At 44.7% G+C, this 15,715-nt stretch overlaps 1 protein-coding gene across 2 annotated transcripts in view; it reads right to left on the bottom strand.

The window, feature by feature from the left end:
• KPNA1 (karyopherin subunit alpha 1) overlaps window positions 1–15,715 on the bottom strand; it is a 307,265-nt gene that overhangs the window by 76,873 nt on the left and 214,677 nt on the right. For both annotated transcript variants that reach the window (XR_004539338.1, XM_033943492.1), the window contains exon 11: window positions 7,474–7,599. Coding sequence is in view for 1 of the 2 variants with exons in the window: in XM_033943492.1 (XP_033799383.1) it covers window positions 7,474–7,599 (126 nt within the window). In the remaining variant the exon portion in view is untranslated. The remainder of the gene's footprint in view (window positions 1–7,473; window positions 7,600–15,715) is intronic.

Below are 15,715 nucleotides of genomic sequence, written 5' to 3'. Positions count from 1 at the left end.
AAGTTTTCTGCCAATGCTCATTTGCAGTCCACAGTGTGAAGAACTGGTTCCCCAGGATGAGAATGAAGCTTAGGGAAAAACACTGGAAAGTACAATAGATTGAGATGAAATTCAGTGACGACTTTAGGAAGGAACTTTGGATGGGTGCAAAGCACCACTTTGTCATGGTGGAATACTGTGAAAGGAGGATCGGCCACCAGTGTTTGAAGCTCACTGACTTGTCAAGCTGAAGTTACAGAGATGAAAAAACACACTTTTCAAGTAAGTTACTTGAGATGAGTGGTAGACATTGGTTCAAAAGGAAGCTTCATCAAAGCAGCAAGAACCACATTAAGATCCCAACCCGTTGGAGGTGGTTTGGGAGGTGGTTTGACATAGAAAAGTCCTGTCATGAATCTGAACACAAGAGGATCAGCAGTGAGAGGTTTACCATTGACTGGTCTATGAAAAGTAATGATAGCACTGAGATGAACTCTAATTGAAGCAGTCTTGAGACCTGAATTGGATAAATATAGGAGATAGTCCAATTAAATTAAATACTCAAATTAAATAAGCAGGTAAAATATGAATTAAAAAATACATGTGAGCGGGAAGACAAAAGCAAAAATTTGAATGATGTTCCAAAAACTTTTGAAAGAGACCTTATCATCTATAATTTGAATAAACAGTTTTTTATGCCTGAGCTGATTTGATCATGGTAGGAGGACTTAGGGATCCTTTTATCAAGCCGCGCTAGCAGTGTTAGCACATCGGACATTTCATCTTGTGCTAACCACCGCGGCCGGCTAAAAAATTAATGCCTGCTCAATGCAGGCGTTAGCGGCTAGCACGGCAGGCGGTTTAACGCGCAGTATTACGCGCGTTAAACCCCTACCGCAGCTTGATAAAAGGACCCCTGTGATGGGAATTCCCCAGTTGTACAAATGATCTTATGGAAAATTCCAGAAGAGGAAGAAGCCACATTTGCCTAGGCCAATGTAGGGTGATGAGAATTATAGGTCTCTGACCCAATTGAATTTCCAGAAAGTTTGGTATCAGGGAAGGCAGCATCCAAGGGTATTCTGCTGTTTGAAATAAAAAGCACAGTTACTTACCGTAACAGGTGTTATCCAGGGACAGCAGGCAGATATTCTCACGAATGGGTGATATCGACGGAGCCCTGGTATGGACCACTTTATAAGTGCTTCGCCACTTTAAGTGTTTAGAAAGTTCGCGATAGCCCGAACCGCACATGCATGACTTAGGGCGCCCGATGTAGGATGCGTGGTCCCTCAGTTAAGATAAGCCAGCTAAAAAGCCAACCTGGGGAGGTGGGTGGGATGTGAGAATATCTACCTGTTGTCCCTGGATAACACCTGTTACGGTAACTGTGCTTTATCCCAGGACAAGCAGGCAGCATATTCTCACGAATGGGTGACCTCAAAGCTAACAGAGATGGGATGGTGGGAGTGTTGGCCTAAGAAAATAAATATTGTAATACAGTTTGGCCAAAGTACCCATCCCGTTTAGAAAAAGATTCCAGACAGTAGTGAGAAGTGAATGTATGAACTGAGGACCAGATGGCAACTTTACAGATTTCCTCATTAGGTGTAGATCTAAGGAAAACAACAGAAGCTGTCATAGCTCTAACTTTGTGGGCTGTGACACGACTCTCCAGTGCCAGTCCGGTCTGAGCATAGCCGAACGAGATGCAGGGAGCCAGCCCATTGGAAATTGTTCTCTTAGATACAGGATGCCCCAACTTGTTTGGATCAAAAGAGATAAAAAGTTGGGGAGATGTCCGTTGTGGCTTTGTCCGGTCAATGTAGTAGGCCACAACTCGCATACAGTCCAAAGTATGCAAAGTAGTTTCTCCCACATGAGAATGAGGTTTAGGAAAAAAACACTGGTAGAACAATTGACTGATTGAGATGAAATTCAGTGACAACTTTTGGAAGAAACTTTGGATGTGTAAGCAGAACCACCTTGTCATGATGAAAAACTGTGAAGGGTGGATCTGCTTGTAACTCACTGACCCTCCTGGCAGAGGTGAGAGCAATAAGGAAGACACTTTCCAGGTAAGAAACTTGAGATGAGCTGTGGCCATTGGTTCAAATGGTGGTTTCATCAAGCTGGAAAGAACTACATTAAGGTCCCAGACGACAGGTGGAGGCTTGAGAGGTGGTTTCACATTGAAAAGTCCTTTCATAAACCTGGAGACCAAAGGATGAGCAGTCAGAGGCTTACCCTCGACTTGCCTATGAAAAGCTGCAATAGCACTGAGATGGACTCTGACAGATATAGACTTGAGACCAGAGTCAGACAGATGAAGAAGATAATCCAACACCAATTCCACTGCTAAGGTTGTTGGATCGTGATGATGAAGAAGACACCAGGAAGAAAACTTAGCCCACTTTTGTTGGTAACATTGCTGGGTGGCTGGTTTCCTGGATGCATCCAGAATTTGATGAACAGGTTGAGAAAGATGTAAGAGATGGATTCAGCCTGAGAGAAACCAAGCTGTCAGGTGTAGTGATTGCAGATTGGGATATAGAGGCGATTCCTGATTTTGAGTGAGCAAAGTAGGAAATACTGGAAGAGGAATGGGCTCCCTGGAGCTGAGTTGAAGTAGAAGGAAGAACCAATGTTGTCTGGGCCACCGTGGAGCAATGAGAATCATGGTGGCTGCTTCTTTCTTGAGCTTGAATAAAGTTCTCAACATGAGAGGAAGTGGAGGGAATACATATAGAAACAGGCCCGTCCAATCCAGAAGAAAAGTATCTGCTGCCAGACAGAGAAGAGAGTAAAGTCTGGAGCAAAACTGGGGCAACTGGTGATTGTGAGGAGCCGCAAACAAGTCCACCTGAGGAGTGCCCCATTGAGCAAAGATGGACTGGAGAGTTGTGGAATTGAGAGTCCATTCGTGAGGTTGAAGAATTCTGCTGATGTTGTCTGCTAGGGAATTCTTCTCCTCTTGAATGTAGACAGCCTTCAAGAAGAGATTGCGAGCTGTCGCCCAAGTCCACATTTTCTGGGCCTGACACAGCAGGAGAGCGCCTATGCCTCCTTGCTTGTTGATGTAGTACATTGCTACTTGATTGTCCATGCAAAGGAGGAGGACTTGAGGGCAAAGAAAATGATGAAAAGCCTTGAGGGCATAAAACATCGCTCTGAGTTACAGGAAATTGATGTGAAATTTCTGCTCCCTGGCGGTCCAAAGACCTTGAGTCTGCAGATTGTCCATATGAGCCTACTAGGCATGAGGGGATGTGTCTGTCGTGATGACCTTGTGATGAGGGGGTAAGTGAAAAAGGAGACTTCTGGATAGATTGGAGGAGGTTATCCACCACTGAAGCGACTGCAGATGTTGTCACAGATGTATGTTGTGAGAGACGATCCATCACCTGAGACCACTGAGAAGCAAGGGCCCACTGAGGGGTGTGAAGATGTAGTCTTGCAAGTGGTGTGACATGAACAGTTGAAGCCATGTGTCCTAGACGAACCATCATGTGCCTGGCAGAGATGGTTTGAAGAAGAAGCAATTGCTGACAGAGATGGATGAGAGCCTGAAGGCGATCAGGCAGAAGAAACACTCTCATGAGAATGGTATCTAAGATTGCCCCAATGAATTGCAGGCGTCGAGTCGGAATGAGATGTGATTTGGGGAAGTTGACTTCAAATCCTAGAACCTGGAGAAAAGAGATGGTCTGAGATGTTGCTTGGACCACTTCCTGAGATGAAACAGCTTTCATCAACCAGTCATCCAGGTAAGGAAAGACTTGAAGGCCATGTGATCAGAGAGGTGGCCACCACAATTAGGCACTTCGTGAAGACTCTAGGAGAAGATGCCAGGCTGAAAGGAAGCACCTTGTATTGGTAATGATAGTGATTGATTTGAAATCGAAAATACTTTCTGGAAGCCGGATGAATTGGGATATGTGTGTAGGCTTCTTTGAGATCCAGGGAGCATAGCCAGTCGTACTGATTGAGGAGAGGATATAGCAGGGCGAGAGATAGCATCCTGAATTTCTCCTTGACTAGAAATTTGTTGAGAGCTCTGAGATCCAGGATGTGTCTCAATCCTCCAGTCTTCTTGGGAACTTCCTCGATGGCATTCAGCAGAAGGGATTGAACCTCCTGCAGAAGAAGGGAGGACTGAGCAGGGTCCAAAGCAGACTCTCTTGGTGGATTGTCTGGTGGAAGAGTCTGAAAAATTAGAGAGTAACCCTGATGAATGATGTTAAGGACACAGAGATCCGATATTATGAGTTCCCAATGACTGATGAAGAACTGAAGACGACCTCCGATGGGCTGAGGGAAAGGTGAGATTGGCTATACTCCTGAAAAACAGGTCAAAAAGGCTGTGTAGATTTAGGTGGTGCAGCCTGCTGTTTTTGCTGTTGACGTGGTTGTTGCTGTTGTTGCCTCTGGTGCCGAGGTCGAGACTGAGGTGGCGGCATAGGCTTTGTAGCAAAGCGATGCTGATATGAAGACTGTTGCCTGAAAGGGCGAGCAGGTGGAGATTTTTTCTTGGGTTTTACCAGAGTATCCCACCTAGTTTAGTGGGCCAATAACTTTTGGGTGATTGTATTTAGGGAGGCCCCAAAAAGTTCATCGCCCAAACAAGGACACCTGGATTGCATTTCCAGAGGGCGTAATAGGACAAAGTACGGTACTGCGGTTCAAGAAAGGATTGGACAATTTCCTGTTGGAAAAGGGGATAGAGGATTACTGCACAGGTCCTGGACCTGTTGGGCCGCCGCGTGAGCGGACTGCTGGGCACGATGGACCTCAGGTCTGACCCAGCGGAGGCATTGCTTATGTTCTTATAAGCATTAGTGAGCTAATCCTGGTGGTTAACATCAAGCTTCAATACCCGAAGCCAGGCTAAGTGTCACATAGCCACGACATAGTCGCAGCACGAGATGTTAGCTCAAAAGTGTCATAAATAAAGCATACCATGTATTTGTGCAGCTGTAGCAAGCCAGAGATGTAATGTTGAAAAGCAGGAAATTTGCGATCAGGTAAGTATTTCTGAAAAGTGGCCACTTGGTTAACCAAGTGTTTCAGATAGAAAGAGAAATGGACGGCATAGTTGCCAGACTGGTTGGCAAGCATTGCATTTTGATATAAGCATTTGCCAGAGGTCCACTGACTTGCCCTCTCTGCCAGGAGGAATAGAAGCATAAACACTGGCTTCCACAGATTTTTTAAGGGTGGACTCCACCACGAGAGATTCATGAGGGAGCTGAGACTTGTCAAAGCCCGGAATGGGAACTACCCTATATAGCAAATCAAGCTTGCGAGGAGCCACAGGGATGGTCAAAGGAGTTTTTTAATTCTTGTAAAAGGTCTCCCTCAAGATGTTATGGAAGGGGAACCGAAGAAACTCCTTAGATGGCTGCTCATAATCTAATGCATCTAAAAATTGTTTAAATTTTTGTGAGATAGCTTCAAGGGGTGTAGAAAGAGTTTCTGACATTTCTTTCAAAAATTTGGAGAAAAAGACTTATCTGTTTTTTGAGTAGGCTCTTGAGAAGATGGGAATTGAGAATCTTCATCAGAAGAGACTTCATCATCAGAAAGAATAGGCTCTTCAGAATCACCCCAAAGATCAGAGTCCAGTATTGGTGGAAGGCATCGTCGAGTACTGGGGGGAGGGTGTGTGTCGATGACTCCATATGTTTCATCTTTTTCAAAGTCTTACTCGATTTGACTGACACCGTCTCAGGAGATGTTTGAGAAGAAGAACAATGCCAAGCTGTCTCCGACATCGAGTCTTTAACCAACTCAGACAGCACCGATGAAGACTTCTGTAATGCTGGTGCCAAGTCTGTAACTGCCGGTGCCGACATGGAAGACTCAGACCTGACTGGCACTGGAGGAGCCGGCGTTGCCATAACAGGAAGAGCTGTAACTGCTCCCTTAACTCCATCCACAGCAGTTCTTGAATTTGCTGCTTGCGAGTGTGCATCGGTATCGCTGGCTTTTTTGCTGGTACCGTCTGTGCAGCGCGACACTCTGGCGATGAGGAGGCACTCACTGCAACAGGAGCCGAGCGCTTTTTGGGTCTCCTCGAGGTCTGCAGGACTTGGATCACTGCTGAAGTGACCCAAGGGCCCGAAGGAGTGGGGGAAGGCTTCTTAGCCAGCTTACCCACTGCATGAAACACTGAAGATAATTCTATCAACATCGTAGGTTGCGGTGTCGACTTTGGTGTGGACCCCGATGCTGGGGCTGGTGTCGAATCACCCTCCATAACGGAACCAAAGAGGAGACGTTGCTGAATCTAACGATTTTTAAGAGTTCTCTTCTGAAGGGAGGAACAAGTGCAAGATTCAGCCCTGTGCTCTGGCCCCAGACACTGGAGACACCAGCGATGCGGATCTGTGATGGAAATTGAGCGAGCACACCGTCCGCACTTCTTAAAACCCGTTTGAGGAAGGGACATTGAAGGGAAAAATGGCCTCGGCAAAATTGAAGGTCGAGGCTCGAGGAGTGGAGCAGGCTCCGCAGGGCTAAACCCGCAAAAGCGAGAAAGTAAAACATTTTTTTTACTGTAAAAATGAAAGAAATAAAAAAAGAAAACTAATACTGACAAAAAAGTCAGAAAATAAGCCGCATGAGCGGGAAGGCAGCAAAAAACTATCAACGGCTGTTGATGAGCAACTTCTTAGCTCCGCGGAAACTAAGAAACTGAGGGACTGCACACCCCTTGTCGGGCGGGAAGGCACTTGCGCATGCGCAGTTCGGGCTATCGCGAACTTTCTAAACACTTAAAGTGGCGATGCACTTTTAAAGTGGTCCGTACCGGGGCTCCGTCAGTGACGTCACCCATTCGTGAGAATATGCTGCTTGCTTGTCCTGGGATAAGAACAAGAACTGCAACAAGTTAAGGCCAAACCACATTTTTTAGTTTTTAATAGCCTACAACAAAAAGAAAAGAAAAAAAAAATGGGCCTAGGGAAGTAGAATGGAGTTGAATTTTAGATCCCAAATAAGTTATGAAGAAACCAAACTGACTATTGTAGCAATAGTCCCGATCAAGACAGTAATGAGATATGAATGTCTGGACAGTACAATGTTGCAGCTCTACAGTTTCTCCTATGAAGGCTGACCTTAAGTGGGCTATCAATGCAGCCATGGCTTTGACACAAACCATATGACGCGTCAGTCAGTCCAGTCTGGGCCTAAGCAAAGGAGATTCAGTGTGCTAGCCCATATGATGCTCAGGCATTCACCTCAGTATGCTTTACTACAGATTATTATTCCACTTTCCCTCACTTTTAGCTAGGTCTACTGTCCCCTCCACTAAATGGATAATCCTCAAAAAGAAAACTTAACTCCACCCCATTGCGAACACTGCTCTAAGGTATGCTATTTAGCTATAAAAACACAACTGACTGAAAGCTGTTTCACAGTTGTAATCACTACCAATTAGAAAACAGCATAGCAAACTGTCTACAAGAATCGACTGAAGCGAGCTCATGTTACCTGTATCTGAGCCCTGTTTCCAGCTGTAATGTTTGATATCGTCCAACATGCCTCTTTCTTAATGGATTCCTTTGGGCTGCTCAGCAAGTGTAACAAACTCTGAAGGGCTGAGCAATTTAAGATTACCTAAAATATTCAAAGTAGTAATGTTAAACATTTATATTACAGGATTTATATTACACATTTATATTACAGGATTTATATTACACATTTATATTACAGGATTTATATTACACATTTATATTACAGGATTTATATTACACATTTATATTACAGGATTATTACAGATTCAAGCTCTTGCCAAGGATGCATTTCTTGCATCTTTGGCCCAGTTTCTCAAGAAGTCCTGTAGGATTTTGGTTTTAATTTGGTACTTAAATGCGCCTTTTTAGCCTCTTTCCAGAGGAAGATGCAGCTTATGAATGCACTGTTTCTGCCTATACAAGTCTTAGTCAAGTGGCCTAGTGGTTAGAGCAACTGCCTCAGCAACCTGAAGTTGCGAGTGATTCCCACTGCAGCTCCTTTTGACTCTGGGTAAGTCACTTAACACTTTGTTGCCCCAGGTACAAAAAAGTGCTTGTCTAAAATATGTAGACTGCTTTGATTGTAATCGCACAGATAAAGCAGTATATCAAGTGCCATTCCCTTTACCCTTTAATTTATACTTCTGGAAACCAAAAGTTATTTGTGTACAAAAGTTTAGGCACCCTTGAAAAAATTGTGTTTCATGATTTTATACAAGTATTATCATACCTCCTTCTCGGTCATCTCTTTTCCAAGCTGAAGAGCCTTACGAATAACTCAAAAGCAAGAGTTCTGCAAGGAGTACAAAAAATTCCAAAAGCAAGACTAATGCAGCTATTTCTGCCAAAAAAGGTGTTACGAATTACTGACTGAGAATGTATCCAAATTTTTTAACATGCATATTTACAATCATCTTATTTTGAATCTATAAAAACAATGATAAATTATGCATTAAAGTTTGTTGAACAATGTCCTGTTTAATTTTATAGCTCACTAACCACCCAGTGTAAACTTCAATATAATTTTGATATTAATTTACTTTATCACCACTATTATAAATATATAAAACTTTTTTTGTGTGTGTAGAATCCTCAGCAGGCTCTCATTCCTTTGTGCACAATTCATATAAGGATAGCTTGAGCCATTTTCTTCACTGGATCCTTTTTTTTCTTCCTTTTAAATTAATTGTGCTAACACATCAGCAATAAATATATTTTATCAATACAGTATTTTATAAGACGGACTTATCTTATAATAAGTCACAGGAGCACCGACACTGACATGCCATGTTTCAAATTTTTCTTCAGGGTTGAGGCTTCCAGCATGAGATTAGCAGGTAACTATCATGTCGTGCTCCAATGAATTCCATTCAAATTCGATCAATTTGGTCAATCTGAATGTAATTCATTGGAGTGTGACATGATAATTACCTGCTAATCTCATGCTGGAAGCCTTGACCCTGAAGAAAAATTTGAAACATGGCATGTCGATGGAGGCGCTCCAGTGACTTACTATAAGATAAGACTTTCTTATAAAATATTGATAAAATATATTTATTCCTGGTGTGTTTGCACAATTAATTTAAAAGGAAGAAAAAAGGATCCAGTAAAGAAAATGGCTCAAGCTATTCTTATATGAATTGTACACAAAGGAAAGATAACCTGCTGAGGATTCTAAACACAAAAAAAGTTTTTGATATTTATAATAGTGGTGATAAAGTAAATTAATATCAAAATTATATTGAAGTTTACACTGGGTGGCTAGTGAGTTATATTGATATTTGTGTATCCCCAGTTGAAAATTAGCCTATAGTAGATTGAGCACGTTTCTCTTTAATTTTATACCATGTAGAAACTGTCAGTCTGCTCACTTAGGGATTCATTGAAATATACAATTTGACCATAACTCTTAGTTAAGAAACATTCTTAGGTCTCCTTGCATGCACTGCATATTTTGAGATGATCTCACCAATTTAAAAAAACAAACAAACAAACAAAACTCCAAAATCTAGTGTGAAAGTCATTCTGAAACTTTCCCTAAGTACTTCATGATTGATTTTTGTTCTAGATAGCTGTTGTGTGAAATATTCAATTTTTTCAGCTTCAAAATTTTAAAAAGGGAATGTAGGAAACTTGATTTTTCTTCATGCTCTTTCAAGTAATGTAAATGTTTTTAACAATGGAATTGAAGTTTAAGAAACATAAGTTAGATGTGAGCAATGCTAAACCTACATTTTATGACCATAAAATTGCACAATCAATTAACTCCACAAAAGCTCTTTTTCAAATATTTACCTCAGACAGAATAAGGGCTATCCCAGATAGTTTATACCCTAATCATTACAAGATTTAGCACATTATTTTCTAAGCAAGGCTGATAAAATTAGGCAATCTGTGTTCAGGTTTCACAACATGCTGATATTCTATCAACTGATACTAGAGGAGATATTAGTGTGCCAGATGATAGGTTCCCGACCTCATTCTTGTTAGTAACCGAGAAAGTAGTATCTACTATTCTGAAAAAGCTGTCAAAATAATCCTGTATACTGGATAGTTGCCCAGTCTATTTATTAAGTAACATTCCATCAGAAATTTTACTCTGGCTGACAACTTTGGTTAAAACTACTTTACAAAATGGGATCTAGAGGAAATTGCAGATATTGTACTTACACCAATTCCAAAGTCAATGTAGACTTATCAAAATCTGAGCACTATAGGCTAGTGGCCAGTATCCTCCCATCAGCCAAGCTTTTTGAAACAATTGTTACAGTTCAGTTATCAGACTATCTCTGGCATCATGATTATTTGCACTGAATACAATATGGCTTTAGAATGATGCACAGTATAGAAACGTTGTTATTAAAGTTGACATATCAGGAAATATGAGTATTAATAGCAGGTGATTCTTTTGCATATTTCCACTGCTTTTGATGCAATAGACCATACCCCTTTGAGCTCTAAGTAATTTAACTGGAAAAGGTACGAAGGGAAGCCCACGTGGCTGCCTGACAAATCTCCTCAGGCGAGACCGCATGAGATTCAGCCCACGAGGAAGCCATTCTTCTAGTAGAGTCAGCATTCACCCCAAGGGGAGGCTTCTTCTCCGCCGCCAGGACAAACCGATGGTCCGACAGACAGAAGTCGTTAGTGGCCTCTAGGTATCTCAAAATTAGACACTGTACATCTCCAGACTGCAAAACACGGTCCTGAGACTTGGAACCCAAAGGAAGAAAAACTGGCAAACGAAAATCCTGGTTGACTTGGAAACTACTTTTGGAAGCGAAGAAGACACTGTCCTCAAAATTACCGCAGATTCCGTGATGCGAAGAAAGGGACCTCTGGCATGACAAAGCCTGAAGCTCTGACACTTCCTGTGCCGATGTGACCGCCCACCAGGAAGACGGTCTTAATGGTAAGATCTTACCGAGAGATCCCATCCAGGGGTTCATAGGGCGGACAAATCAGGGAGCGTAGGACCAAATTCAGGTTACATGACAGGCAAGGCAGTCGCAAGGGAGGCCTCAGACTCCCGGCCCCCCTCAAGAACAGACAACATCCAGGTGAGAAGCCAGAGAACCCCTGAATGAAGAGGGACCTAAACAGGAGAGTCCCGCAATCTGAACACATAGAGAAGAGACCGTCAGACCCTTCCTGAGGCCAGTCTGCAGGAAGTCCAGAACATAAGCCACCGACGGTACCAAAGGGTCCACATGAACCCGTGCACACGAAGCCTGAAAACACCTCCAGGCTTTCGTGTAGGCCGATACAGTTGATTTCCGCTTGCTTTGCAGGAGTGTGGCAATAACCGCAGAGGAATAATCCCTGGCTGCCCAGGCTGCCCGCTCAAGAGCCAAGCCGTAAGACAAAGCTGTCCAGATTTTGAAGTGCAATCGGCCCCTGCGTGAGCAACCTCCAATGGCAAGGAAAACGCAGACCCCTCTCTAAAGACAATCTCACAAGGTCTGCGTACCAAGGTCTCCTGGACCAGTCCATAGCCACAAGGATTACTGGATCCCTGTGAGAGGATACCCGGCGCAGCACTCGCTCTATCATAGGCTATGGGGGAAAGACATACAAAAGTTCCCTTTCGGGTCAAGGTTGAACCAGAGCGTCGAGTCCTTCACTACCGACCTCCCGTAGTCGGCTGAAAAATCTGCCTGTCTTCTTGTTCTGAGAAGATGTCATCAGATCGAAGGTAGGACGACCCCAGCGGCGCACTATGGTCTCGAATGCCAGCCAGGACAGGGACCATTCTCCCTGGTCCAGAGTCTTCTGACGACTGAGAAAGTCTGCCTGAACGTTGTCTACTCCAGCCACATGAGCCGCGGACATGGCCAACAGATGTTGTTCCGCGCATGCAAAGAGTAACTGAGCCTCCAAGCCCAACAAGGGACTCCTTGTACCCCCTTGATGGTTGACATAGGCAACAGCCGTCGCATTGTCTGAGAACACATGGACAGCCTTCCGGCGGAGACACCCTTGAAATCTCAGCAGAGCAAACCAGATCGCTCGCAGCTCCAGTTGATTGATGGTCCATCTGCTCTCCCGCACCGTCCAGCGGCTCTTGTCTGGGACTGACATGAAAACTGCACTCCAGCCAGAGAGACTTGTATCCGTGGTCAGGATCACCCAGTCCAAGACCTGCAGAGGGAGCCCTTTGTTCAGAGTGACTGGGTTCAACCACAACAGACTGCTGCGCGCCACTGCCAACCAAGGCAGCTTCATCCCCAGTGCATCTCTCAGGAGATTCAACCGCGTCAGTAGTGGACATCCTTCAGGACAACCTCTCCATCCGAGGGCAAAGAGGTACATTTTGTGACCTGAGCCACCACCAAATCCACCCTCGGTGGGACTAGGCACTTGGAAAATTCGATGTCATGGTATACAATTTAGCCATGGCCTTATCGCACTTCAGGGGGCCCTCTGGGACCTCCCAAACCTCCCAGAGCATTTCCACCAGATCTGCGTGATCTGGAAATGCAGCGGAAAACGGGGGCTTAGAACTCATGATGGAAAATTCCTCCTGAACCGTTGAGTTTCAATCAAGTTTCAATGTCCGCAGGGATTAAGAGATAAGATCAGGAAGGCAATTGGAATTAAAGAGCCTGCGCATCATCTGATCTTCTCCCAGATTGCGGAAATCAGTGTTCTGGGAATCTCCAAGATCCGATAGGCTAGCCACGTCAGCGTAGCCTGCTGAAAAGCCTTGCGACAGCAACAGCATAGAAATTGACGCAGGCACCGAGGCAATAGCAGGAAGATGCTGCTGGCTTTCAGGCAGACCAGCAAAGGAGTAGATTGACATGCTGGAGTCCAAAGGCTGAACAGACTGCTGCACTGGAGTCTGAGAGGGAGACACAGGCATAGCCCGCTTTCTCATGAAAGCCTTATACATCATAGCCACAAATTCTAGCAGAAAATAGTCCCCGGCGGCCAGAGCCAATCTATTGGACTCAGATTTGGAATGTTTTGAAGACTTACGAGACTTTCCCCAGAATTGCGCTTGAATTTTGTGAAAGCGCCCTCCTTGCACAATTTTGGCATCCTGGACACTGGAATCGTATCTCCGGCGAAATCAGATGAAAGCAATGCCTCTCTGGAGGAGGATAGTGTAGAATCCACGCACGGTTTATGTCCCTTGTGGGCCGTGGTGCACGGAATATATGGCTGCGAAACTGCAAGCCATCCACTGCTATTACAGCATGAATCCCATGCCATCCTGTCCTGAGGTGGCCATCTGTGAAGTTTGGAGCAAAAACGAAGCTTCTAAGTCCAAAAAATATAGTTTTAAAAACGTTAAAGAAAATCCAAGATGGCCACCGCAGGTGCTGATTTTGACTGAAAAACACCCATTAAAAACGTAGGAAAACACGAAAAAAATGCGATATTAGGATTTTACAGGTGGGGGGACCAGGGCATGCAGGGAAACCACCCAAAACCCCAATTTGAGCACCCCCAAAATCGGTAAACTCTATCATTCACAGACACCACAGAGACATGTGCTGCAATGAAAGTCTATGGCAGCCTGCAAAGCACAGTTACTTACCGTAACAGGTGTTATCCAGGGACAGCAGGCAGATATTCTTGACTGATGGGTGACGGCACCGACGGAGCCCCGGTACGGACAATTTTAGAGTGATTGCACTCTAAGAACTTTAGAAAGTTCTAGCTAGGCCGCACCGCGCGTGCGCGAGTGCCTTCCCGCCCGACAGAGGCGCGCGGTCCCCAGTTAGGATAAGCCAGCTAAGAAGCCAACCCGGGGAGGTGGGAGGGACGCAAGAATATCTGCCTGCTCTCCCTGGATAACACCTGTTACGGTAAGTAACTGTGCTTTATCCCAGGACAAGCAGGCAGCATATTCTTGACTGATGGGTGACCTCCAAGCTAACAAAAAGAGGGATGGAGGGAAGGTTGGCCATTATGAAAATAAATTTTGCAAAACAGATTGGCCGAAGTGTCCATCCCGTCTGGAGAATGAATCCAGACAATAATGAGATGTAAAAGTATGAACTGAGGACCAAGTAGCAGCCTTGCAGATTTCCTCAATAGGAGTGGAACGGAGGAAAGCAACAGATGCTGCCATAGCTCTAATTTTGTGGCCCGTGACAGAACCCTCCAGTGTCAGGCCCGACTGAGCATAACAAAAAGAAACGCAAGCAGCAAGCCAATTGGACAGAGTGCGTTTAGATACAGGATGACCCAGCTTGTTAGGATCAAAGGACAAAAACAGTTGAGGAGATGATCTGTGAGGTTTGGTGCGATCAAGATAGTAAGCCAGAGCACGTTTACAATCCAAGGAATGCAAAGCCTGTTCACCTGGATTAGAATGAGGCTTTGGGAAAAAAACAGGTAGAACGATGGATTGATTAAGGTGAAACTCAGACACAACCTTAGGAAGGAATTTTGGATGTGTACGAAGGACAACCTTATCATGGTGAAAAACAGTGAAAGGTGGATCAGCCACCAGTGCATGGAGCTCACTGACCCTCCTGGCAGAAGTGAGAGCTATCAGAAAGACCACTTTCCAAGTTAGAAATTTAAAATGCGTTGTGGCCAAAGGCTCGAAAGGAGGCTTCATTAACGCAGAAAGAACCACATTAAGATCCCATACAACAGGAGGGGCCTTAAGAGGTGGTTTTACATTGAAAAGGCCTTTCATGAACCTTGAGACTAAGGGATGAGCTGAGAGGGGTTTTCCATGGATCGGCTCATGAAAAGCTGCAATGGCACTAAGGTGGACCCTTATCGAAGAGGATTTAAGACCAGAGTCAGATAAGGACAAAAGATAGTCCAATACCAATCCCACTGCTGTAGATATGGGATTATGATGATGTAACAGGCACCAGGAAGAAAACCGAGACCACTTCTGCTGGTAACACTGAAGAGTAGACGGTTTCCTGGAGGCATCAATAATAGAACGGACAGGCTGAGAAAGGAGAGCATGAGGTGCAGTCAGCCCGAGAGATACCAAGCTGTCAGGTGCAGAGACTGTAAGTTGGGATGAAGAAGCGTTTGCTGATTCTGTGTAAGTAGTGAAGGAAACAGAGGAAGAGGTATGGGTTCCCTGGAACTGAGTTGAAGTAGAAGGGAAAACCAATGCTGTCTGGGCCACCGTGGAGCGATGAGGATCATGGTGGCTTGTTCCCTCTTGAGCTTGAATAAGGTGCGCAGCATGAGCGGAAGAGGAGGGAATGCATAAAGGAAGAGATTGGTCCAATCCAGAAGAAATGCATCGGGTTCCAGACGGTGAGGAGAGTAAAGTCTGGAGCAAAACCGGGGCAGCTGATGGTTGTGGGGAGCTGCAAAGAGATCCACCTGAGGAGTGCCCCATTGGGAGAAAATGGACTGGAGAGTCGAGGGGTCGAGAGTCCATTCGTGAGGTTGAAGAATTCTGCTGAGATTGTCTGCTAAGCAATTCTGTTCCCCTTGTATGTAGACTGCTTTCAGGAATAGGTGACGAGCAGTCGCCCATGTCCAAATCCTTTGAGCTTCCTGACATAAAGGACGGGATCCCGTCCCTCCTTGTTTGTTGAGGTAATACATTGCAACTTGGTTGTCTGTGCAAATGAGAAGAACCTGAGGAAAGAGGAGATGTTGAAAAGCTTTGAGGGCGTAAAATATCGCTCTGAGTTCCAGGAAATTGATGTGGTGCTTCTTTTCCTGGGTGGTCCAAAACCCCTGAGTTTGGAACTCGTTCAAGTGAGCTCCCCATGCATAGG

The sequence above is a fragment of the Geotrypetes seraphini genome, chromosome 4 (genome assembly GCF_902459505.1).
Source record: "Geotrypetes seraphini chromosome 4, aGeoSer1.1, whole genome shotgun sequence".
Taxonomy (NCBI): Eukaryota; Metazoa; Chordata; class Amphibia; order Gymnophiona; family Dermophiidae; genus Geotrypetes; species Geotrypetes seraphini.
Note: the sequence above shows the minus strand (reverse complement) of the source record. Positions and strands in the feature narration are given on the sequence as shown.